Here is a 25,366-nt window from a genome sequence, read left to right on the forward strand (position 1 = left end):
ACTTTTTTGTGTTACAAAAATCAGATATACTAAGGAGAAAAATAATAAAGATTCGAACTGTCACGTACTCACCGAGGTTTCATTCGACTGAAATTTGGCTTAAAAGGAAAAAAGTCACAAAGTTCTCTGGATTCTGCCATCAGAACCCAGATGCTGGAGTGAAGCCGAGGGCTCTGGCCAGGATCTAGGCCCTGTCCTCTGGATGCCGTTAGGAACTGGGTTTAGTCCCCAATTTCCATCATCTTTTTAAATCCCCAGGGTCTTGCAAGGGTATAGCCAGGGTAGCTCAAATGCTCTGTGGCCTTTCTTGGTTGAGCTTCCTAGGTTCTTGGGGAGGGTTAAATCTACTTGGGAAATGGGGTTGGGGAGGGAACATGAGGTGTTAGGGGAGCTGGTTTTTCTTAAGATCAATTTAAAAGTGAAAATGCCCAAGGTGTGGTCAGGGAAACCGTATGGCATAGTGGAAAGAGCCAGGAGACCCATATTCTCATTCTGACTCCACTACCTGCCTGTTCGAGGGACCTTGGGCAAGTCATTTCACTTCACTTTTATGGGCCTCAGTTTCCTTATCTGTCAAATGGGGATTCAATACCTGTTCTCCTTCCTACTTAGACTGTGGGCCCCACGTGGGAAAGGGATTAGGTCGAATCTGATTGTCTTCTATCTCCCCCAGGGCTTAGAACAGTGCACACTTAACAGATACCACTATTATTATTAGGGACTGTTACCTAGATGCAGCATTTCCCATTGCTGTTCAGACTCTTGTCCATCAAGATGGGGATCAACCCCTTTTGGAGCCCAGAAGTCAGAGAGCCCCTCACACCTCCCTGCCTTTGGTGCAAGGACTAGGGGGCAGTCCCCCACCCCACCCCAATTGGTCTGCAGATTTGTATTAGCCACTAATTTGTATTTCTGGTGCCATGGGGAGCTGCCAGCTTGGAATACAGACACCACAGGAGCGAGAAAGGTAGAGAGTATCTTCCCCTCACCCTAACCCTTGCTTCCCCACATTATGCCTCTAAAACGGTCCCCAAGCCAATCAGGGCTGTACCCTCCTTCCCCATAGACATCTTTGCCTGTTGAGTCCTTCAAAGGAGTTGCCGAGAGGTGAAAAGACTCCCTCGGGTGGGCTGGACCTGCTAGGGGAAGAGAAAGACCCTCCCCAAGCCCCTTAGGGTAGTGGGAGACCGGGGAACATGGCAGGAGGGGAAGTGGCTGGTCTCCTCACCCTGGGTATCCTGGTGCGGAGGCTTCAAAGACTAAGCAGTGCCTGCTGAATTAGGCTCCAAGGATGGGGGGGGCAGGAGGCCAAAGAAGATGAGAGACTGGGGCAGGGGTAGGAAACTGAGTCAGATCAAATGTTGCCTCACCTCCTGCTCCCTCCCCCCCATCTGTCTTCAAAGTCAAGACTTCCTCAAAGGGCATTTGCTCAGCAAACCGTGATGTGACCCACAGCAAGCAGGGCCAGCTGGATGTTAAACTCCACCTCTACCCCGTCCTAGGTGACATGACCCAAGACCCGCCCCAATCCGCAGAAGCCCCTCCTCAAAAGAATCCCATCCCTGGAGGTACCATTCCCCGTAGCTCCCCCTGGTGGCCCCAAGGAGAATTGACCCGGATTGACGGGTGGAGGTTGGCCGACCTCACCCGTATGACACCACATAAAGGTGGCTGTTTCACTCCAGCATCTTGAACTCCAAGAGATATAACTATACAGGGCTTTACAAAACAAAGCTGAGTTAATCAGCCATACAATGGCTAAACATAAATCGTCTGAGTTGGTTTGTTGGTTTCCATGCCCGTGGTGTTCCCCACCCCTCCTGTCCCCCCGCGGGCACCATCCTGCGGGCCTTCTCTGAGCCTCCCTCCACATCACCTCCCCCACGCGTCACCCGCTGTCAGAGGAGGTATGGGGGGCGGTGGAGGGCGATTTGCGCCGGCGAGTGGGGGTCCAGGCTGAGTGCTCCGAGCTATGGGAGCCGGGACCGGGGCGGGGAGGGCCGCCCTCCTGGGGTGGGGGTGCTGGCCGCTGGCGTATGGCTTGGGTGATGAGTCCGGGCAGGGCCTGAAGGCTGGCACTGAGGGCATCGATCTTGTTCTCCAGAGCGACGATCCGCTTCTCCAGGTCTTCGTTGCGTTCCTGGAGCTCCGAGACCATGTCGAACATAACATTCTGTGTCTGGGGAGGGCGGAGCACCAAAAGGGCAAGGAGGGGAATGGTATTAAGTCACAGGTTGGGAAGAGTTTAGGACTAGGGCGAATGCAGATGGGGATTGTCTGGGTGTCTGCCCTGCTTCCCTGAGCAGACTGGGAGCTCCCTGAGGGCAGGACCCGTGTCTTCTTTCCCAAGGACCCCTCCCCCCCCCCCCCACCAAACCAGATCATTGCCCGCCTCCAAAATCTTGCTAAAAAAACCCAAAATGAAACAAAGGGAAAAAAAAAACCCACCTCCACGAGCCACTCCAGTAACCCTTCCACACCTTATGTCCATCTCTGGAAAGTACACGTTTAGATGTTTCTGACGTTCCCTTGTTTGAAGGCTTAGGTATTCTTTGTGCTTTAATAATGATGGCATTTATTAGGCGCTTACTATGTGCAAAGCACTGTTCTAAGCGCTGGGGGGATACAATGTGATCAAGTTGTCCCATGTGGGGCTCACAGTCTTAATCCCCCTTTTTACAGACGAGGTAACTGAGGCTCAGAGAAGTTAAGTGACTTGCCCAAGGTCACACAGCAGACATATGGTGGAGCTGGGATTCGAACCCATGACCTCTCACTCCAAAGCCTGTGCTCTCTCCACTGAGCCACGCTGCTTTGATGTTTCTATCTCTTGGACATCGTATCTGTGGGTCTTACTGGGTCTGTGGGTGCCTGGCCTCCCCCATCAGTCTGGCAACCCTTAGAGGGCAGGGACTACACCTACATCTGTCTCTGTCCCTCCACAAATATCCAGTCAAATGCGGGTGTATGTGTGTGTCCTGTCTCCTCCATCAGGCTGTCAGCCCCTTGAAGGCAGAGATCATGTTTGGTCCTTCTCCCAGTACCTGGTCCAGGCCCTGCACAGAGTCAGTACAGGATTTTGTCCTGGCCCCAGCCCTACTCCCTTGCTTCCCCGCCCCATGTCCCCTCACCCTGTGCTTAAGGGCTCTAAGCTTTGGGTCTTTGTCTTTCATGCCTACTCCTACCCCTTGGCCCTGCTAAGTACACTAAGTACACTGCTAAGTACACTTGCGCTTAGTACAGTGCTCTGCACACAGTAAGCTCTCAATAAATATGACAATGAATTGAATGAATGCTATGGACCCCATACCAGGCTCACCTTTGCCAAGTCTACCAGCGTGTTGGCCTGGTCATTCAGTTTCCTCTGCTCCATTTTCACACTCCTCAACCTGGAGAAACACCAGTGGGGGTTGGGGACCAGAGGCCTGGCTGGTCCTAGGGACCCCCCACCTCACCATGCAGATCGCCTGCCCATATGGTACCAAGGGCAGAATCCCCACAACAGGGGCACAGACCAAAGGGCATGCAGTGACTGGATGAAATGCCTTACACCCCACCTACCATTTCCTCCTTCTTAACTCTTTACCTTCATGTCTTCCCCCTTTCTGGGCCTGGGCCAGAGTCATAAACTGGGCTTTATGTATGTCACGGGGTGACTTCTCCTGCCTCCAAGAGCTAATGCCAGCAGCTCAGCTGGCATGGAGGGATGAGGGTAGGAGTGGGAGATTTTGAGGGCGATGTCTGTTTTTCACCAGGACAATTTTCCCTCTCCCCGAGTGATTCCAGGGTGCCAGGTTACAAAGTGGCCCAGCAAGGGCGCACCATCAGCAGTGAGTAGCCCTACACAAAGCCACCCCCTTCTGCAATGTCCTGGGTGGGTCTCAGGTCAACCCCGCAACCCCCGGCCCTCCAACTGGTGTTCTGTCTTGCCCTCCTGCACCACAATTGATCTGTCCAAGATGGCCCCCTTGGCTTGGCATGGAATGGCCCCCTGGGAGGAGGGGTGACAGGGGCATGGCCCAGTCCCCAGGGGGAAAGTCCATGAGCTGGGACTGGCAGATGGTTTGCATGGAAATATATGTGCCATATATTGTCTTTTCCACAGTGGAAAACCATGCAAGTCACAGTCAAGCAACAGGACTGATCCAGAAGGGCAACTTACTTCTGAGCCCTGGAGGGACCGAGCAGGACAAAGACAAAAACACAACGCAGAGTTTTAATAACACCCCACGCAGCCCCGAGCTCTTATGGTGCCCGGATGCCTCAAAACCCTCCTCTCTGCCCCGCCATCCCCCCAGTTTCCCCAGGCCTGCCTCCCTTCCACTCCCCTGCACCCAAAGGCTCAGACTGCAAAAGGCACAGCCCACAGCAGGGCCCCGGGAAGGGTAGAGAAGCCAACGTCCCCCTGCCCAGAGCCAGTGTCCTCCTTCCACCCCATGGGCACTTGGAAAATGCCAGAGGGGCTTTCCTCCCCCCCTACAAACTGCCCCCCTCCAGACTGGCTCCCCGGGGCTAGAACCACTCCAACCGGAGCCCAGGAGCACCCAGCTCCCAGGAAACAAAAACGGAGTTTTTCCCCAAAGTGGCATGAAGCCAGGGGATTGGTGGGCAATGAGGGAATGCCCAGAGGTTGCCTAAACCCATTGCAGGCCCAAGGGGGGTGGCGAGGGACAGTCTTCCACAGACACAGAAACTGCTAAAGTGAAGCCCTGCAACAGAACTGGTGGGGTTGAGGGGTGGGAGTTGCGGGGAAGAATTCATCCAATCGGGTGATGGGGCTCAGAGTCCTGAATTCTGGGCCACTTTCCCCAGTTTCTCCTCCCCCGACTCCAGGAACCTGTCCCGGAACCCGCAAACTCAGGAAAGAGCCAGACTGAGCCCTTCCCCGCTCTCCGCCCTTCACCCACCTCTAGCCCTTTCCTGTCTCCAAGCTTGGGTCTTGGCATCTCCAGCTTTGAATGCCCCGGGTGGGGTCTTGGGAACCTCCCCCTCTCTCCCCCATCCCTTCCCCGCCTCCCATCCATTCTTCCCTCCCCCCACCCCTCCCTGCCCACCGCTCGCCGTTCCCAGCCTCTGCCCCCCGCCCCACACGTCCCCCTCTCTGAGCCAGGGGACGATGCCTGGTGAAGACTCACCCAAGGGGCACGGCCTCTGTGGGCACCAAGTGGACGCTTGCGGGTGCCGGACACCGACCGAGTCTCAGCCCCGAGCGCGTCGGCTCCCTGGCTCTGGAGGCTGACTCCCTTCCAGAGTCGGACCTTGCCCCCCAGGGGAGGCCACCCCGAGAGCCCCGGCCTCTGGCCTCTGGAGCAGGCCTCCCTGCCTGGCCCTCCCTTGGCACTGCCCACACGCCCGCGACCCTGCTTGCGAGGAGCCCAGCCCTGGTGTGGCTGACCTGGCCCTCTCCTCGGCTTCCTGTCGGTGTTCTTCGCCCCTCCCGGTGGGGGGGGGTCCTCAATGGGGCGGAGCGCTGGGGCCGGCGGGAAAACGGTAGCAGGTAAAGGTGTTGGACTTACTGATGGATGGCTTGGAGGAACTTACGCTGGTGTTTCCGAACTCTGGCGTGGTCGGGTTTCTTCACCAGCTTGGTGTGTTTATAGATGAGCCACGTTTCCCTGAGTACGTTGGCAGCAGCGTTTTTTACCTGGCCGGCAGGGGGCGCGAGAAGAGTTCATCAGCCCCAGGGCAGCGGAACCCGGCCCCGGGAGTCCGCGGGGCAGAAAGGGCAGGGATTGCTCCCGGTTCCTATCCGGGCCGGGGGCTACGGACGATAAGGACGATGACGACACCCCCTCCATCCCCTTCCCCCACCTCAGCCTGCCCCAAGGGAGACGCTGCTCCATCCCGGACAGGGGGCCCAGGTGGTACAGGAAGGGGAGGCGGAGTCGAGGGCCCCAGAAGGGCAGAAGGAGACCAGCTGGTGGGTGAGGCGGGCACCCCGAGACCGCAGAGGAAGGAGCGAGTCACTGCCGGGGGACGGCCAGTTGGAGGCTCCTTACCCGCTTGGTGAGCTGAGTGTCCATCATAAAGTTGTGCACGTGCTTCTCGGCTTTGGTCAGTTCCAGCTTCCGAGCCACCACGGCCACCACCAAGGCAGTGCATCCCGCCCCCTAGGGACACAACAGAGGCCTGGAGGAGAAGGGACCTAGAGGGGCCACTTTTAGGTCTGTGATCCCCAGCCCTCTATTTCCCTTGGGGTTTCCCGGGCCCTAGGTGCAGTGGTGGGGAGTGGGGGTGGGGGGCCTGCTAGGGAATCCGGGCTCTGTCAGGGTCACCCGGTGTCCCTCCAGCTTCCAGGAGGGCTTGGGGGTCGGGGTGCAGGGAGGAGGGGGATTTCCCTGGACTTCCCCTTACCATGATTCCTGTGAGCAGGCAGACACCCTTCCCACAGTAGGTGTGCGGCACCATGTCCCCGTAGCCGATGGACAGGAAGGTGATGGAGATCAACCACATGGCCCCCAGGAAATTGCTGGTCACTTCCTGCTTGTCGTGGTACCTGCCGGGATGGAGGTGGGGGCACCAAGGAAGGGCGGATCAGGCTGGGCCTGCTCCCAGCCCACCTCTGCCCACCCTCAGATCCTCATCCAACCACCCCAGGCTAGGACGGGTATTCAAGGGGGCAGCTGACCCATAGAGCCCACCCTCCCCTTTCTGGTGCCCAAGCTTGTAGGCAGCATCCGGGGCACCTCTCAGGGTGGCAGGGAGCCCAAGTGGAGGACGGACCGAGGACTCTGACTCTAACCCAGAATGGGGGAGTCGCCACACCTGGGGGTTCCATTCTCAAGGACAATGAGATGGGCATAAAGTGCAGCAGGAAAGATTTAGATTAAATTTAAGAAAGAACTTCCTGGCCCAAGGAGTGAGGAGTGGACTGTTAGACCCTGACTGGGCTGAAGAGGGAAGGAGGGAGGGGACTGGATCTCTTCCTCTCGGGCCAACTTTAAAACCAGAGAGAGGAGAGATTCTCACTGATCTAAGACAGTTCAGGCCCACTCCTGCTTGGAGCCTGGGGGTTGGACTCGATAACCTCTCAAAGTCCTCACATCCTCAAGCACCGCCCCCCCCCCCCAACTCCTCTGCCCTCTCCAAGTACCCAATTCCCTTTTACCCACCCACCCTCCCACACCACCACCCTGGCCAGCTCTGGGGTCTGGTTGCAGAAGGCAGGGAGAGGACCGGAGATGTATCAGAAAGAGACACTGAGACAGAGAAGCAGAGAGACAGAGACAGAGGGGCATTGCTGGGGAGCAGCAGTTGCAGGACACTTAAGCTGAAATATGAGGGGCTTTGGTTAGACATGGGGGAGGACTTCCTGCCTGGGAGGGTGGCCACTGGGGCTCCTTCTCTGGAGGCTTGGAGGTAGGGGGCCGGGCAGGTTGACCTCTCAATTCCCTCATCCTTGGTTGCCCGGGGAGATGCTGCAGGAGACCACCTCTTCAGCCAGGCCATTCCAGCAGGCCCAGGACAGCCCTCCCCACCAGAAAAACGGGGGCCACGAAAATCCAGGGGCTGGCCTCCATCTGGCATTGGGGCATACCATTCTGAGAGGGCTTCTCATGGGCCGCCTGCTCTGCCACTCCCCCCACGACCTTCCTGATACTCCCAACTCCCCACCTGGCAACTGAGATCAGTCCTAGCCAATTCCCTTCCCAGCCCCTGTGGGGGATGCGGGTGGCAAGATTGGGGGGATTTGGGGGCTGGTGAAAGGTTCTGGGGTAACCTTGTCCTCATCTAAATGCCTCTTCCCCCTGAAATGACAGGTGGGTGTGAAAGTGTCCCTCTGCCCTGCCTGTTCCCGGGAAGGATGAGGTAGGGCGGGGTGGGGGTGGGGCGCTGTGCCTGTAGACTCTGAGGACGGGGGGGGAGACGGGTCCTTTCTGGTTCCCCTGGTCTGAGACCGGGGTGGGGTGGAGTATGGGGGCTTTAGGGCCACCTCTTTCCTTCTAGGGAGGCGGCCTGGGTCCGGAAAATGGGATGTTGGGGGAGGGTACTGCCCACTGGGATCCCATGGCAGCGATGACACAATGCCAATGGGGCAGGGAGGCAAAGCCAAAGCACCAGCGGGAAAGGGAGAGGGAGGGAAGGAATGGGAGTGGAGGGGGGGGAATGGGCCCTGGGGAAGGGGGTGGAGAGAGGGCATGCGGGTGAGGAGGGGGAGGGGTGGGGGGAGGATGTCCAAAGGAGAGGTAGAAAGAACAACTGGGAACTGGACTCAAGCAACAGGAGGCTCAGAATTTAGGATTGGCTGCGTCCCCTGGAAATGGCTCCCACCCCCATAGGGGCTGCCTGGGAGCAGAGTGGTCCCGGACTTCCCACTCCTCCCTCCCTCCACAAGAGATTCAGGCAGTGAAGGTGCGAGTGGCGGGGTGGGGGTGAGGATGAGGGGAAAGGAGGGGGCGACCCTTGAAAAAGTCTGGCTTGGAACCTCAGGCAGGACCGAAGGAAGGGTCTCGGGCATGAACTGGCGGGGGAGGGGGCGGAGCCAGCAAGACACCCAGATGCGGACCCTGGCATCCTGGCTTTCCGGAGGACAGGTTTGGGGGATGAATCCCGACGGAGAATGGAATACGATATTTGGGGTTGTACCCGTGGGAGATGTGGGTCTGGGGGGACCCTCCCCCCCCCCCCCCCCGCCCTCTAGCCCTTTTGTTGCAGGCCAGCCTGATCTGCGGTGGGATCCCTCCCCCAACCGTGGGTGGAGTCCTGGCCCCTCTCCCCCGTCCAGCCTCCTCCCCTAAAGATCGTCCTTCTGCCCCCACCCTCAGCCTGCCCATGGTCTCTCGGGACTCGAGACTCTCAGGGAATCAGCGGGGTGGGATAGGGGTGGGGTCGGGGTGGAGGCAGAATCTTTCACCAGCACTGAAATCCTTGGGGAAGGGGCTGGTGCCTGAGATGGGTCAGCCTCATCCTGACCCTGGTGGAAATCTGAGGGCCAAAGGGGTACCTGGTGGGGAGAGGCGAGTGGCCAAAAGTGTCACCTGATAGTCAGTCCTTTTCCCCACCTCCCCTCAGCACCCTTATGTGTCCTCCAACTGGACCATTTTGGGGGCTGATGGACTCCTTCCGGGTGGGTGCCCTGGCCCCTCGGCCTAAAGCACGAAAGAGGCCACGGTTGGAGAGTGACTGGCTATATAAGCCTGGAGCAGAGGTGATGAGATCTGGGGGACGGAGGGAATGGGGAGGAAGGGCAGGGTCTCCCCCTGCACCATTCAGAGACAGAGGTTCCAAGTGGAAACGGAACAGAACAGCAGCCCCTCCCCGATCCTCCTTTTAAGGCTCCCAGCTCCTGGGGACTCCTCCCCCATCCCCCCCCCGCCCCCGCCAGGTGCCCCCCCTCCCTCCCCACTGCAGCTAATCTTAAATTCCTGGCAGGCTGCGTGCAGAATGGCGGTGGGCTGGGGCCGGCTGAGGAGGTGGACTCACAGTTTTTCCCTATGAGATCGGCGGAGCAATCGGAGAGGGAAAACAAGAGTAGGTTAATGAGAAGTCCTACCTGGGCAGAGACGGGGTGGGGGGGGGGGGATGGTGGGGACGGGGACAGGGCCGGGGACCGGGGGCGGGGGCAGAGAGGACGAGGGAGAGAAACCTGGAGAATAGTTCCCCAACCCCACCCTAACCACTCCTGCCAGCCACAATGTCCGCTCCCTTTGGGTGGGCAGCACCAGTTTGCAAGGCCAGGGACCCTGCGGGGTAAGGGAGGGGAGGGTCTCCAAGAGGATGGGGTGGGAAGGACCACCGTCGAGGGCATAGAGATGAAAAGAGAGAAGAGACTGGTGGCAGGGAAAAGGAGGAGAAGCAAGAAGGAGAAAGAGGGTTGGAAGAGGCAGGAGGGTTCCTGGGTGGAAGAGGAGGGAGAGGCAGGAGTGCCAGCGGGGGCAGCTCCAAGGGTCAGAGGGGCAGATGGAGCAGGTGAGCGCTTCCCCACTTTCCCACCCCTTCCTTCCCGGGTCCCTAAAGGGGGTCGGGGGCCCCAGCCGCTGCCCCGAGGCAGCTCTGCCCATCCTGGATGGGGTGGTCCCGTCCACAGCCCCCCCTGCCCATTCGGAAACGAGCGTGGGGGTCCCGGGGTCAGGTGGAAGGAGCTCCCCTCTGCCCCCGCTCACCTCTCACAGACCCGCACGGTCCAGGCAGCGATGATCCAGGAGGAGATGCTGAAGACTAGGAGAACGGTGCCTGGGCAGATGGTCATCAGGGTTTTCATGACAAAGCGGGTGTTGAAGTTGATCTTGTTGAGGGCCCCGATGCTGCGGGACGAGGCGTCCGTGAACAGCTTGCTGTGCAGCAGCATAACCCGCCCGATGAGGTAGAGTCGCAGGAACATGGGGATGGACAGGATGATGTCCACATCGGCGTCCGCCACAGACGTGGTGTAGGTGAAGGCCAGGCGGGCTGTCCAGGTGAACAGGTACTGGCCGGGGATGGGGTGGATGGCACAAACCACCAGCTCCAAGGTAATGAAGAAAATCCGCTCGTACGTCATGGCGATGCGCCAGTCGTCCGCTCCATTGTCCACCATAAAGAGCTGGTAGGGGAGGGGGCGAGGGAGGGGGAGAAAGAGGTGGGGTCAGAAGAGAGGGGCCCGGATCAGGCCAGGCAGGGAGCCGACCTCCAGGCTCAGTGAGGGGTAGGGTTCTGCAGGCCTGGCCTAGGTCTGGCCCAGCTCCACCATGGGGTGTGGTTATCACCTCAGGGGGGTTGGGGAAAGCCAGGGTGGAGGCAGGGGGAGGGACGCGAGGCCTTGGCTCGAGACTTGCCCGAATAGCCAGCTGAGCTCCGAGGAAGGGAATGGACCACCCAGCAGTGCCCACCCCCCGACCACCACTGCCCTTGCCCGCCTCCTTGCTCCCCCACCCCGGCCTCCCACCCTCCACCACCTTCAGCCTGTGGGGCATCCTGTCCCCGGGGCCAGAGAGTAGCATTGAGCCTGGACAACCCAGAGGGGCATTGAGAAGAGGTAGGAGCCTCAGGGTGAGGGTCAGGAAGGGAGGCAGAGGAGGACCCGGCTAGGGCGATTCCCAATTCAAATCCCTCCTCCCGGCTCCCAAACCCCCAGTCTCCCCACCCTGGAGTTGTGGGCCCCAGATTCACTCAATCGCTCACTCACCTGGATCTCCCGGGCATGGTACATGATGATGAGACCTAGCAGGATGACGGTAGAAAGGCTGATAAGGCATTTTAGTGCAAATGAATATGAAGACTCCTGAAAGGGGGGTTGGGGGCGAGGGGAGGGTAAGACAGAACCACAGAGGAAAGACCGTTAGCCTCCCAGAGAAGTTCTCCTTCCAAGTTCAAGATCAGGGGAGACCCACCTCTTCAGGCCCAGGATGTATGGGCATCTGTCATCTGATCTGACTGGAAAGTGGGGAGGAAAGACGGGGGGTTATGTGTGCCTATGCTTGGGGCTGGTTGGGTAGCAGGATCCCTAACCCAGATTGCCTCCTGAACTAAGGGAAACTCCCTGAGCCAACATCGTCTCTTGAAAAATGGAAAATTTCCTCTGGGTCTGATGGGAACCTCCTCGAGGGCAGGGACCAGATCTTTTATTTCTTTTGTATCTTTCCAAACACCAAGTACAGTGTTCTGTACATAGCAGGTGCCCAGCAGAGGGCTTGGCACACAGTAGATGCCCGGTATAGTGCTTTGCGCTCAGTAGGGGCCTAGTACAGTGCCCTGCACCCAGTAGGTGCCCAGCAGGGTGCTCTGTACATAATGGATGCCCAGGAAAGTGTCCAGGAGGCCTTAATCAATGCAACTGGTGGTAAGGTTGGGGGTAAGGGAAGGTGGTTGGGCATCTTGGCGCACAGGTCTGATGCGAGCTCTGCATTGTGTGCACCAAATCGTGGGCTGCATACTGTGTGTCTGGTCTTTAACTCTCTTCTGGAACAACTTCCCTGGGCCTGTCTGGTCCAAGCTCTGCTTCCCCATATCTTTCAACTCCACCTGATCTGCTCCTCAATGTCCTCTTCCTCCTCCTCCTCCTCCTCCTCCTCCTCCTCCAGGGAGTCTTCCCAGATTAACTCCTCCTCCTCCTCCTCCTCTTCCTCTTCCTCCTTTTCCTTCTCAACTCTTTGCTCCATGGATTTCCTCCCCTCAAGTCTAGTCTTTCCCCTCCAGGAATCTCAGTTTTTTGCTGAGGCCTCCCCAGGCATGGGAAGCTCTGGAGGTGTGATGAGGGGGTTGGGGGAGATGGGTCATGCCTCCAATTCTGGGGCCTGGTCTGACCCATCTGAGAAAGGGGGGCAGAGGTGGGGGCATGGTGCCCTGGTGACAGACTGAAGATATTGACAGTACAGGAGTCTATGCCCACTGCCCAAGGTGCCAAGACCTATGCAAACCACCTGCCCAGCTTGGACCCACCAGCACCTGTGGAGACAATCTGCATAACATACACACACAAACACACACACGCACAAACACACGCACAGTAGGGCCAAATGGGCTCCCTTCTGCCCCTCACCCGCTGAGTCACCAAGGTGGGTGACCTCTGTGCCCCCCCATTCCAGGCACCCTCATCCTCTGGGGGCTGGGGCGGCCACCACCACGGTCGCCCTCCAGGAAGTGGGGAGCAGCAGTGACCCGGGGTTGGGGGGGCGCTCCTGCCAGTCGGGGGTGAGACGGAGGAGGTAGTACAGGCTGTACCTTGGTGTAGACACCCCAGGACAACTCCGTCTCCGTCACCATGACAACGATGCCGAACATGCCAAAGATGAGGGCATAGTCGCTGAGCCGCTTCCGCTTCTCAAAGAGGGCGCGCCGGTGCCCCAGCCGGTACCCGACATTCTGGTTCTTCTTCGGGTTCCGAGGGCGGCGCCCGTCCTCGTCCTCATCCTCCTCCTCGTCCTCTTCCTCCTCCCCCTCCTGCTCCGACTTGGACACCACCACCTCCAGGCCGGAGCCATGCAGGGGCTGCAGTGGCTGGGACTCAGGCTCGGGGGCCTCCCTCGGGGGGGAGCCCAGCCCGCTCAGGGGCTGCCCCACCCCGCCGTTGTACTTGCAGCTGTTCATGGCTATCTGGGTGAAGGGGTTTGGCTCGGTGCTCGATGTCCGGGACCCGGCATGGCTCAGCGTCCGGGCGTCCGCATTGACCTGGGCGGGGGGCGGTGGGGACGGTCAGAGAGAGCGTGCGTCCCTGTCACCCGCTTCTACCACATCCACACATGCACACACACACACACACACATACACACACACACAATTTCTGTTCCGACCCTCGTCCATTCCTGCCCACTTTGCTGCCTTCTCGCCCAGAGAGGATGGCCATCTCTGGCTGGGGCTGGAGCCCACAGACCATCCATGTTCAGGGGCTCAAGCTACGGTGCTTCCAACCCTGCTTCTGTTCCTGCACCTGTCAGCGACACCCGCCCCCCCCGCCCACCTTACCCTTCCCAAGTCTCAGGCTCTGCTGCCGCCGTTGCTGGAAAGAAAGCTGGGAGGAGGGTTGGACAGCGGAGCAGGAGAGAAGCACCGGGCTGATATTTATTATTATTAATAATAGTAGTAGTAATAATAATAATAACAATGATTTAGCAATCCCTTAAATCTCTATGGCATGTTTATTTTCCCAAGACATTTCACATCAGTTATCTCATTTGGTCCTCACAACAGCCCTGTGAGATAGGGAGAGTCAGGGATTATCATGCCCATTTTACAGATGAGGAAACTGAGGCCCAGATGGGGAAACTGGGGATCTCACCACCCTGAGGATTAGGAAGTTTTTCCTGATGCCTAACTGGAATTCTTCCTGCTGCAACTTCTGAAGGTAGCCCCGTTCTCCTCCTCCCCCACTCCCCACATACAGTGAAATCTCTGAGCCCCTTTCTCTGGGAGCGGTGGGTCCGGGAGCTGCTGGTAAGCTAGGGTCCAGAGGAGATGAATCCTTCAAGTCTTACCCACCTCCTCGCGGCCAGCCCCACCTGCTCCACCTCACACCGCACAAACACACACATACACACTCACAGTCTTATTCTAAATATGCCAGGTGCCAGGGCAAATTCACTCTATCAGACCCTTTCGTAGTTCCCTGGCCTGGTATTGCCAAATAGCTCCTGGGATCCACGTTGCCACCACGCCCACAAATCTCCCCTTGCCTCGAGCTGGTGCCTTACCCCTCCTCCCGGCCCTCGCCCCTTCCCCCTGAGCCTGAGACCCTCCGCTCCCTGGGGGCCACCCCCACACCCAACACATACACACAGCACAGCCTCCCAATTCCCAACCAGGCTGTGGTGAGCTGTGTTGAGAACCCATGAAAACGGGAGGAGACCCTGAGATGGAGAGGCAGAGGTGTATATGCATGGACATGTGGACAGCCACGTGCCCATAATGCGCATGCATGCAAACATGTTCCACCACCTACAGGACAGACTAGGGGGTTGGTCAGCCACGGGTCCCCTCAAAGTAGTAGAGGCAGAGGACAGGGCTGGTTCAAGCTTGGGTGGGGGTACTGTCTGCTCCTCCCTCTGCCGCTCCCTCCAGTACCCAGGACATAGTGTGTGTACGTGTGTGCGTGTGTGTGCGTGTGCGTGTGCGTGTGTGCTATCTCCCCAAACTGATTGACAGCCCCTCGTGGGCATGTCTGCTCGCCCCTCTGGCCTTCACCCCCGTGCTCAGCTCTGCCCCCTCGGAGGCATTTATTGTTATTATTAATAATAATTATTATTATTGTGACATTTGTTAAGCACTTACTGTGTGTCAAGCACTGCACTAAGCACTAGGGTGAATATGAGCCAATTGGGTTGGACACAGACCCTGTCCCGCATGGAGTTTACAGTCTTAATCCCCATTTTACAGATGACATAACCGAGGCACAGAGACATTAAGTGACTTGCCTAAAGTCACTTAATGTGAGAAGCAGCGTGACTCAGTGGAAAGAGCACGGGCTTTGGAGTCAGAGGTCATGGGTTCAAATCCAGACTCTGCCAGTTGTCAGCTGTGTGACTTTGGGCAAGTCACTTAACTTCTCTGGGCCTCAGTTACCTCATCTGTAAAATGGGGATGAAGACTGTACACCCTGATCAATCGTGGTACAACCTGATCACCTTGTAATCCCCAGCGCTTAGAACAGTGCTTTGCACATTGTAAATGCTTAATAAATGCCATCATTATTATTATTAAAGTCATGCAGCAGACAAGTGGCAGAGCTGGGATTAAAACCCAAGTCCTTCTGATTCCCAGGCCCGTGCTCTATCCACTAGGATATTACCTTCTCACCAGCTTGCTCCTGATCTTGGGCTGGGGTGAATGATCAATTGAGTCAACTCCTGCCAGCTGCAGGGCTTTCCCATTTTCCTCCCCCTGGCCCCATCAATGGGGCCACCAGCCCACCCCCACTGCAGCCTGCCCTCCTCAGGATGCAGATCGCTGGATTGGTTTTTTTTTGGGCGGGGGGTGGGGGGTGGGTAGAAGGGGTGGTTCTCCCTGTTCTAGAGAGAGGAAAATATGGAATCATTGAGTTGGAAGTGACCTTGAAATCACTTTGGGTCACTTTGTCCATCTCCCTGCCTCTGGCCAGGCAGGACCAGCTTCAAACCACATGAGACTGTTTTTAAAGATCTCTAGGAACAGCGATTCCTCAACTGTCCTCAGGACTTTGTTCCCACGAGGTTCCTCCCCGAGTCTAATCTACACCCCTCATGCTGCAGCAGATTGCGTGGGGGGGGGGGGGGGAGGAAGAGGTCAATACAAGATCCTGCTGAGGCTCTGCCGCTTCAAGAGTCCTAACTATCTGAAGAGGAAGGAAGAGAGTGATGGGGGGTGGGGGGGTTGGGGTGGAGACGTGGAGGGCAGAGAGCTTCAGCATCCAACAGGGTTGCAAGTAGCCAAAGAGAAACAGAGAAGCAAAGAGCCAGTGAGATAGAGAAATGTAGACACACAGAGACAAGGAGGCAGAAATCCACAGAGCCAAAGCCAGAGAGACACCAACATCCCTAAGGGCTGCTTCTGCCATGTCCCCAACCCAGTCATTCCTCTGCAGTTGTTCCCCGAGGAGTTAAAATCCTCCCCAAACTTCCCATTGACCCACATCCCAGATATACCTTCCATGTTGTTAGCCCTTCCCCCCCACATCCAATTCCCCACTCATATGTCCCCTGCAGTTAGCAGACAAACGCTTAACCCTGTTAAAAAGGAATCATTAAAATGACTGAATGCGGTGGCAATAAATTCAAAGGCCAAATGTTTCTTTAGCACCTGACTGCCCAGGGGCTCAGAGCCTTTCACAGGAAGATTCCCCCTACCGGGGCCCGGAGGTGGGGAGGAGGCCAGACGGATGAGGGAAATAGAGAGGTTAAGGTACCTGTCCGAGGTCATATAGCAAGTCAGGGACAGAACTGAGAAGAACTCTCAATTCTCAACAGATTTCCCTGAACTGAAGCAGCGCGGCCTAATGGATAGAGCACGAGCCTGGGAGTCAGAAGGACCTGGGTCCTCATTCCAGGTCTGCCACTTGTCTGCTGTGTAACCTTGGCAAGTCACTTCACTGCTCTCTGCCTCGGTTTCCTCATCTGTAAAATGGAGCTCAATACCTGTACTCGTTCCTTCGTCTACTGGAAGCCCCACCTGGGCAGGGAATGTGTCTGACCTGATTATCTTAATCCCCAGCGTTTAGGACAGTGTTTGGTAAGTTCATAACAAATATAATAATAGTATAATAATTTATCATTTCCCCACCCTATTCGCCTTCCCTTCTGTGTCACCAATGTATTTGGGTCTGCAACCCTTAAGCACTTTGCTATTCACCTCACCCCCAGCCTCACAACACTATGTACATACTCTTACATGCTGCTGCTTCCCCTACCTGTCATTTATTTTAATGTCTGTCTCCCTCACTGGATTGTAAAATCCTTGAAAGTACGGATCGTGTCTACCAACTCTATTCTATTGTATTAGCCCAAGCTCCTAGTACACTGCTTTGCACACAGTAAGTGCTCCACAAATACCATTGACTGATTAAGGGAGAGAGAAGGAAGGGGGGCTCCTGGGCCTTTGGCGTTCCACCTTGGCTTGAGTTTATAGAAAAGGACTTTCCAGGAGATGAACATCTATTCCACTTTCCCCGCTTCCCCGCCCATCCTACTGTATCTGTCCCAATATGGATAGGTTTCTGGATTTGGGTTGGGACTGTTCCAGGCAGGAGCTCACTGCAGGAGTACTTTTAAAACTACTGAGGCCTAAATCCACCCAAACCGATTAGGGCAGAACTCAAGGTTATCAGCTACCAAACATGTTCAGTTTTCTGCTTCCAACGCCTGGGGACACGACCCTGCTTACTCCTCTCCGTGGGCACTGATGCAGTGGTGATATCTCCCAGTCTAGCCAAGCAGCCTGAGGTCTAAAGGAAATAAGGCTGTGGCATGGAAAGACTGGAAGTTTGCAAATGTGAAAACCTGAACCCTAACCCTGGCCTGGGCAGAGGCAGGATGGGGAGAGGGCTGGGATGTTTGGTGCAAGCAGTGAGAGGTGTTTTGGGACTCATCTGCAGGGCTGGAGTCTCCTAGAAAAGAAGAAAATAACCATCAAGGTTGGGCCAGAGAGCAAACGCATCAGCATTCAGAACCATGGACAGCGCACCGAGGGGAAAGGGAGGGAGAGAGAAGGGGAAGAAAGGGGGAGGGGAGGGGGGAAAGAGAGGGCGACACAGGCACGCGCCCCCCCCCCCCCCCACGCACTCACTCCAAGAGACCCAGAGACGAAGCTGAAGCTAGAGATAGTGACAGGGAATAAGGCACACGAGCCGACCCGCCTTCCCTCCCCCACCCTCCGCCCCCACACACAGACAGAAAGCTAGGACAGAGATAAATGCAGAGAGGAGATAACCATACAGATACACAGAGACAGAGAGACAGTCACAGAGATTCTCAGAGGCAGACACACACACACATATTCAAACACATAAACCAGCATACATGCAAAGACAAATCTGCTCTCCTTCAGAAAAAGGAGTGAGAAAGGGATCATAAGAAGAAGCAGAGTTTGGGCTTTTTCTGGCTCAAGAAGGCTCTTTTAGGAAGATGGAGAGGAAGCCCCAGACACAGCTGTGCTCGGGTGGCAGGCGCGAGGAAAGATGCTTTCAGTCAGGAAAGGAGGGGCTGAGCCCAGGTGAGAGTGGGTGGGAGATTGAGAGTGGGAGAACAGTGGGGGACCTTTTCTTTCCAAACCGCTGCCCCACCCAACACCCCCAGACCATACCCGAAGGTCAGAGTAACTCCCCAGTTGGTGGGGTAGGTGGCTGAGGAAAGGAGGTGGGGGTGACTGGGGCTCTTGGCACTGCGGGGAAAGAATGCTCTGCTTGAACCTGGGAGTCAGGACTCTGGAGTCCTCTTTCCCTCCCCAGTTCAGCGGATGCGCAGGCAGACTCTCTTGGTCCGGAGCTCGTCTTTAAAGCTGCAGAAAGCTCTCTGGGACTCCCCCACCCCCACGACTACAACCCCCACGACAGTCAATCAATCAATCGTATTTATTGAGCGCTTACTGTGTGCAGAGCACTGTACTAAGCGTCCCGCCCTTGGGCACCAAACTCAGGAACCTGAGGGGGATGGCAGAGAGGGAGAGGCAAGGCCAGGGAGAGCTGAACTTGGCAGAAAGTGGAGAGAATGACAAAAATGGTGAGAACGAGGGGAGTGGTGGGCGGGGGCGGGGGAACGACTAATGAAGAAGCTTGGACTGACTAACCCGACTGTGTGTGTGTGTGTGTGTGTGTGTGTGTGTGCATGTGGTGGGAAGGGCAAGAGCAGCTACTTGAACCTCATCCTTGTGTTTGTTCCCCCTCCTTTCTCTCCAACAGAACAGCGGTAAGAGGGTGGGTCTGGGCACCTCTCCACTCGCCTCCCCCACATGCCCCCAGCTGCTGCTCTGAAGTTCTCCTCCTTTTTGGTGGTGGCTGAGGGAACCTTTCTGAGCTGTTGACCGGGAGCAAGGGACTGGAGCTGAGCAAATGACCCCCTTGGTGGGGGAAAGGAGCTCAAGATCTTCAAGCGCCAAGCAGACATGGGTAACACTGCAGCCCTGCCTGGGGCTGCCCTTGGTACGGTTGATGCCCTCTCCCTTCCTGATGTGTGCCTGGTGATGATCCCCATTTTCTGCCACCCTCTAGAGAAGACAGGGCCTCGCCAGCGCTTGTGGCTAATGAGAGCAGGGGGGCACCAGTTTACACGCCCTCGCCCTCATTTTCCCTGGTCCAGACACCAACGGATGATAAGATCAGAAGATGCCTAAGCCCTCTGCCCGGCTCCTCTCGGGTTGGCCTAAGGTTCTACCCATAAGATGGGAGAAGCTCTCGGGCTGTCAGTTGCCGTCCCTGGCTTCCCCCTGCCTTCCTAGGCCTGAGTCACTCCCCCCCCTCCCCCCCCCCCCCCCCGCCCCGGCTCCCCAGCGACGAGGCAAGCAGGGAACAGAATAGCAGGCTCACTGCTGGGCCCCTGGGCAGGGGCATCTGCCACTCAGTTCCCTGGTCCCAGAAAGAATCTCTTTTAAGAAGCAAACGGTGTATCTGACGCAGTAACTTGTCTCCTCTTTCCTGGCCTGCAGCCCTGCCCCTTCCCTCTGGAGCTCCCGCCCCGCCCCCGCGGCCCTACCCTCTTCCTGGCTTGGGTACTGACCCTGTTGCTTTTAGGTCTGAGGAATTCTTCCACCTTTATCCCAGACATCGGGGCTCTGAGGTCGGGGCTGAAGGCCCAGAGAGGTAATGTGACTTACTTCAAGTCAGCCAGTAAACCCGGTAGAGGACTATGGGGTCCAGAAAGCCCACCTCCCAGGGTCACCCCCAGCCAACAGGGCTCCCCCTCCGAAGCTTGGTAGTCTTTTCTGCTCTCCTCTCCTTCAGCAATGGGCCTGCCAGGGACTTTTCCCAGGGGCCTGGACCTGCTGCTGGACCCTTCCAGCGGTTTGGGAGCTGCTTGGGGCCCCCAAGTCCCTTTCTTCCCAATTCCTTCCTGCAACCCCTCCTCCTTTTGGCGATCTAAATCCTGAAGATTTGGGAGTCTGTGATTCTGGCTACCGGCTCCTCTGCTCTGTGACCTCAGTCACTTCTCTTTGGGCCTCCATTCCCCCACCAGGGTGACTCCTGATGGGGGCATCTGGAAAGACTGGGGAAGTAGGAGGAATCAGAAGAATCAGAAGAATCTCCTTGGCCCCTTCCTCTTAGGGGAGTGGGGCTTACGGAGGGGGCGCTGGGAGAAACCCTCCTTTTCCAGTCTTAGACTCTTAACCCTTGGTGGTAGTGGGGGATCCTACCCTCCCCGACCCCTCCAGAAGGTCCAATGGACAGCTTGGTGTAGTACACAGGTCTCACTTCATCTATGGCCCTTCCACTGGGCCCTTCAACCAGCTCAGTTGGCTGGTGGGGTGGAAAGGGGGAGGCAGGAAGGGAGAAGAGAGGAAAACAGGAGCTGGAAGGGAGAAAGGAGGAGGGAGGAAGGAGGAGGAGAAGGATTTCACTTTCTGCTTTCCCTGGGGGAAGGAGACGCCACACCCGGTTGTCTCTAGCGATCACGTTTCCCCTGATCCCCTCGGCTCCTTCCCTAGCTCCCTGTTTTGGAGCATGAAATCTCCCGTCTTTCCCAGCCACCCCCAAACGAAAAACCTTCAGGCCTCGACTGGCAGCTGGGGTGGGGGGGAGGCTGAATCGAGGCATACACCCTCCCCTGCGGGTTCACTCCCTGGAGCCTCATCAGAGACCCCGGTTAGGGAGCCCAGGTCAGTCAGAGCTGAGAGCGAGAAGAGCCAGTGGGTTACTTCCCCTTGGCCTGGCTGGACCCGGCTAACTTTTCCTGAATGAAGACCTATAAGATCGGTCGCCCCTGCCCGACACACACACACACACACACACACACACACACACACACACACACACACGCCAACGCCTCCAGGTACTAGGTGCTGGACCGAACTGAGCTCCGAACGCGGTGAAATTCCTAGAAAAGTTTTCCAGGCAAGGGCAGGCGGACTCGAATCCTTTCGGAGTGGGCATACCTGCTTGGTCTTCGCGGCAAGCAGGAGGGGAAGAAACACCTCCTCCTCTCCTTCCCAGCCAACGAAGAAATCTGAATCCTGCGCCCTTCCCCGGGTGCGGAAAGGAAAGGTTTTGGGGGCTCGGAGGGGGAGGAAGGATGCCCGCACCCTCTTCGCCACCTTCCCCCAACTCTACCGGACACTCTCTCCTCCCCTCCGAGTTCAGCGCTCGACTGCCCGCCCCCTTCCCCGGACACAGCAAACACTAAACTTTTTGCCTTTTCGCTCCTCAGCCAGTGGGAGCAGGGGACAAAGAGGGGAGAGGGGAGAGGGAAGGACGACGGGAGGGGTCTTACCGGACTGCTGTCCTTGCCCCTCTTCCTGGGCATAGGTGCCATGCCCGGGGTCCCCAGCAGGGACTCGGACCGGGACCCGGGCTCCACGCAGACAAAAGAGGGAAGGTCTGCCGCCTTATGCAACTACGAAACCTAATTGCATTTCGCTTTTGCCTGCAAAAAGTGTCTCCGGCTGCTTGCTTGCTACCATCCGGATTTTCCCCACATCACTAATCCACCAGCAGGGTGTGATTAGACCGCACTCCCCTGGCTGCCACCGTCAGCTTTCCCCTCCCTCCCCTCCCCGCTCTCCCTCCCCCGTCTCTCTGTCACCGTGTGTGTCTCTGCTTGTTTCTCTTCTTCTACCTCTGCGTCTCTCCCTCTGGCTCTGTCTGTGAGTCTCTCCCTCTATTTCTCTTTGTTAGTTCTCTCTGTCTGTCTGTGTCTGCCTCTTTCTCTCCCTTCCTCCCTCCCTCCCTCCCTCTCCCCCTCTCCTAATACTGCATCAGGTTCTCTCTCCCTAGTTCTTGAGAATCACAACACACGTACTTTCTGTTGGTCCCCAGAGAAAGCCAGGTGACGGGGAAGGAGGGGAAGGGGGAGGACTGAAAGGCGACACTCTCCCATACACACCCAGACTGCACCCACGCCCTCCATGCCCGCTAGCTTTAGCTGGGGGTGGGGGAGGAGAGACTCCTCTCCCCTTCCTTGGTGACTCTGGTGACCGAGAGCCCGGGGACCCAGGAGCCCCCTCCCTCTAGAGAGAGCCTCGAGAAAAGTGCGTCGTCGCCCCCCCGTCCCCCCCGCCCTACCTGCTCGTCTCCGACTGGGCTGAGGATCCAGGGGCAGCGGGAGGAGGAGGAGGAGGAGGAGCGCGAGAGGCTGCTAGAGAAGTTTCGGAGCAGTAGCTGCTGTTGCTGCGGCGGTGGCTGGGGCTGTTTCCTCCCTTCTTGCTGGCAGGGACCGCGTTGCGGAGTGGGAGATTGGTGCAGGCGCTGCGGCGGGCTCCTCGCCCCGGCTGGGGGGTGGCAGAGGGGGTGAGCCCGGGGCGGCGGTGGCGGCGGCGGCGGCTGCGGCTGCAGGGACTCCGGCTTCCCGGCCCGTCCCCGGCGCTGCGGGCAGGTGGGTGGGTACTCCCCGGCACCGCCTCCCAGCGGGGGTCGCTCCCGGCGTTGCGGGGGCAACCAGCAGCCCGACTCTTCGGCTTTGCAGTGGCCGGGGGCTTGGCAAGGGGGCGCTGGGCACGAGCGCGGCTGCCACCCTTCGGGGTCCTGGGGCAGCGGGGCGCGCTGGGCCGGAGCTCCCAGCCCGGGGACCAGGGCACAGCCCGAGTCCCCGGGGGACTGCCAGGGGCCGGAGGGCAGAGTTGAGCTCTGCCAAGGCTGAGCATGCCCCGGGGGCTGAGTGCGGGGCGGCGGGCGCGGGAGGCAGCCCCGGGAAGTGGGGAGCCCGGCTCCCCGCTCCTCTGGGTCCGCGTGGCGGCTGCGAGGCTGGCGCTGGCAGACAGTTCCCTGCGGCGGCGGCGGCTGCTGCTGGTGCATGCCCCTCGCCGCCGCCGCCGCCTTCTCCCTCCCTCTTCCTCCTTCTTCTTCCCCCTCCTCCTCCTCTTCCTCCTCCTCCTCCTCCTCCTCCTCCTTCTTCTTCTTCTTCTTCTTCTTCTTCTTCTTCTACTTTTTCTTCTTCCTCCTCCTCCTCTCCTTCTTGTTCCTCCTTCTCCTCCTCTTCCTCCTCTTCCTCCTTCTCCGCTTCTTCTGCTGCTCCTCCTCCTCCGCCGCCGCCGCCTCCGTGGGCTGCAGCTGCTGCCGCCGCTGCTACCGAACTGGGGGCTCGAGCTGGGGGCTCGCGCCCTCCCGGGGGCTGGTCAAGTCCTGGCGGCGCGTTTGATTGGTCGTTTTCACCAGCACGACCCTCATGACGCCCTCTTCGGACCCCGCAAGCCCCGCCTCTTCCATTTAAAGACGGGACGTCTCTGCCTCGCTCTTCCTCCTTTCCGCCGCCCCGCTCTTACCTACCTGTGCCCGGGAATCACCTGCCTTCCCTGCCCCAACTCCAACCCCCGGGCCGTCTCAGGGCCTGGGGCCACCCTGCGAGCCCTTGGCAAACTTGTTCAACTCAGTCCCGGGGACTAGACTTCTCTCCCGGCTCAAAGCCCCTCTGGCGGCTCCCCTTTCCTTCCCGGGAGCCTCCGCTCGCCAAATGGCTGTCCCGACCCGGGCGGGCGTCACTCATCTGACCGGATCGCCCTCGCCGCCGGCTTCACCCCTGGGGCGAATGCGGGGAGGAGATAGCTATTACGGGGGCCTGACGCCAACAGCCCCGGGCAAGGGAGAGAACGCAGGATCCGGGGGCCGGAAAGGGTTGAGGAGCGTAGGTCTGAAGGCAATGGGAATCACAAATCCACCTCCTCCCACCTCCTCGATCCTGACTTGGGGGCTGCTCATGGCCCGAGCTCCAAGAAGCCTGCAGGGTGCCGAGGCAACCTCAGCCTGCTCCGGCCCGTGGGGGTTCCCCGCATCCGCCCTACCCGGCCGCCGCAGAGCGTTCACACGGGCTGGGCCGCAGTTCGAGCCTTCCCCTTCCCTGTTGGAGCGCAGCGTTCCGCACCGTTCGTTCGCGCTCGAGCCGACGGCGCACGCTGGGGGCGGAGGGGGAGAGGGGGCAGAGGAGGTGGCGGGACAGAGGAGGGGAGGGGACGTCTGCTGCCCTTCCTGCAGGCCGGCATCGGGCTCACTACCCTTCCGCTCCGGTAGGAGAGGTACCCCACCTCCGGAGAACCCCGAGCTCCGGGTTCGGGATTCTGCGCTTTTCTCCGAGCCATTCTCCTCTCAAGGAGCCAACAGATTTTGGAAGAAGCAAAGCCGGGGTGGTGGGCGGAGAGGAGGGAGGATGGGGTAGGAATCACTGAGGAGTGTCTGCGCCCCACTCTTCCCAACCCCAGGAGGTTGACTTTTGACTTTTGAGAGGGGGTGTGACTTTCCGACGCTGCATCTCCCCAGCACTTGCCTGCCTAGTGCCTGCCTAGTGCCTGCCTAGTGCCTGCCTAGTGCCTGCCTGCCTGTCGTCCAAGTAGCTTCAAAGCCCTTTGCAGACACTCACATATCCTTCCCGCGGGCATCCTGCCGCCCAGCCCCGCGGATCTGAGCCAGCCTGCAGAGTCCCTGTTTCCAGGCTGGACAGCGCAGCCACTGGAAAGAGGCGTGGGGTGGGGGTTGGGCGGGGGGGTGCAGCGGGCCAGGGAGACGCCTTCTGCTTCTGTGCACGGCCATTATCTGCTGGATGGAGCCTCTCCATTGAAGCCGAATTTATGGCAGGAAAATGGTCTCCAATCCCTTCTTAACCTTTCCAGGGAGGCGCACAGAGACAAGTCGAATCTCCCCCAGCGCTTAGAACAGTGCTTGGAACATAGTAAGCTCTTAACAAATACAGCAATTATTACTAATTATTAAGGATTTTATTTGGACCAAAAAAAGATAGAGGAAGAGAGGGAGGCAGAGGAGGGGAGAAGAGTAGTTGGGGGCAGTGACCAGTCCCATCCTGGCAGCTGGAGGAGGTAGAGCCCAAGTCAACCAGAGGGATGAGAACTCAAACAGGGTAAGTTCCTGACAGTCTTACGGTTTTCAAGAGAGCACCTGGAAGTAGGTTCACACCTGAAAATTAACCCAATGCCACAATCTTTGTGAGAAAATTGTTGCAGGAGGAGGAAGAGGAGAAGGAAGGGAGGCGGCTTCAGCCTCCCAGAAGAAAGGTTAATCATTGGACTCTGCCTGAACACGGATCACCCTGCCTCCCTCCCCTCCTGCCAGCTGCTAATGGGTTTGGGATTCTGGAATTCCAGAGCCGGAAGGACCTAGAGAGGTCATAGGGTCCAATCCTCTGCCTCCTGAACCGCCTGAACGGTTCAGGACAGAAGGGTGTCTGCTTTGTTCGTTAGGCTCTCCAGTGGAGCCATTCGCTCACCTCTTCACCCGTTCCAATGCTGGTTCCCCCTGGCAACCAGGAAGTACTTCCTTATATCTAACCCAACTGCTTCTTACTGCAGCATAAGCCTATTTCCTCTTGTTTGGTCCCTTATGGATATAGAGAACTGC

General features: G+C 58.0%; 1 protein-coding gene across 2 annotated transcripts; it reads right to left on the bottom strand.

Moving 5' to 3' along the window:
- Positions 1-655: 655 nt before the first annotated feature.
- Positions 656-22,689, bottom strand: KCNN1 (potassium calcium-activated channel subfamily N member 1). Of its 2 annotated transcripts, XM_038772572.1 has the most exons (11): positions 22,091-22,689; positions 12,640-13,086; positions 11,105-11,200; positions 10,104-10,522; positions 9,424-9,432; positions 6,355-6,496; positions 6,000-6,110; positions 5,517-5,644; positions 4,163-4,171; positions 3,320-3,389; positions 656-2,179 (listed from the first exon to the last, which is right to left on the bottom strand). In XM_038772572.1, exons 2-11 carry the CDS (start codon positions 13,003-13,005, stop codon positions 1,889-1,891), a joined length of 1,641 nt encoding a protein of 546 aa, XP_038628500.1. In that variant the 5' UTR covers positions 13,006-13,086; positions 22,091-22,689; the 3' UTR covers positions 656-1,888. The 2 variants fall into 2 exon arrangements, with proteins under 2 accessions (XP_038628500.1, XP_038628502.1); XM_038772574.1 differs by lacking the exons at positions 4,163-4,171; positions 9,424-9,432.
- Between the last annotated feature and the right edge of the window lie 2,677 nt (positions 22,690-25,366).

This window comes from Tachyglossus aculeatus, chromosome X1, assembly GCF_015852505.1.
Source record: "Tachyglossus aculeatus isolate mTacAcu1 chromosome X1, mTacAcu1.pri, whole genome shotgun sequence".
In the NCBI taxonomy this organism is placed as follows: domain Eukaryota; kingdom Metazoa; phylum Chordata; class Mammalia; order Monotremata; family Tachyglossidae; genus Tachyglossus; species Tachyglossus aculeatus.

What these genes read in the sequence shown, in the direction of transcription:
- KCNN1 (XM_038772572.1), bottom strand. Translation starts at nt 13,005, where the DNA reads ATGAACAGCTGCAAGTACAACGGCGGGGTGGGGCAGCCCCTGAGCGGG. An exon ending in CCTGGGGTGTCTACACCAAG is followed by an intron (nt 11,201 to 12,639) that starts GTACAGCCTGTA and finishes CCCCCCTTTCAG; the next exon opens with GAGTCTTCATATTCATTTGC. An exon ending in GCCTGCTCACAGGAATCATG is followed by an intron (nt 6,111 to 6,354) that starts GTAAGGGGAAGT and finishes TTGTGTCCCTAG; the next exon opens with GGGGCGGGATGCACTGCCTT.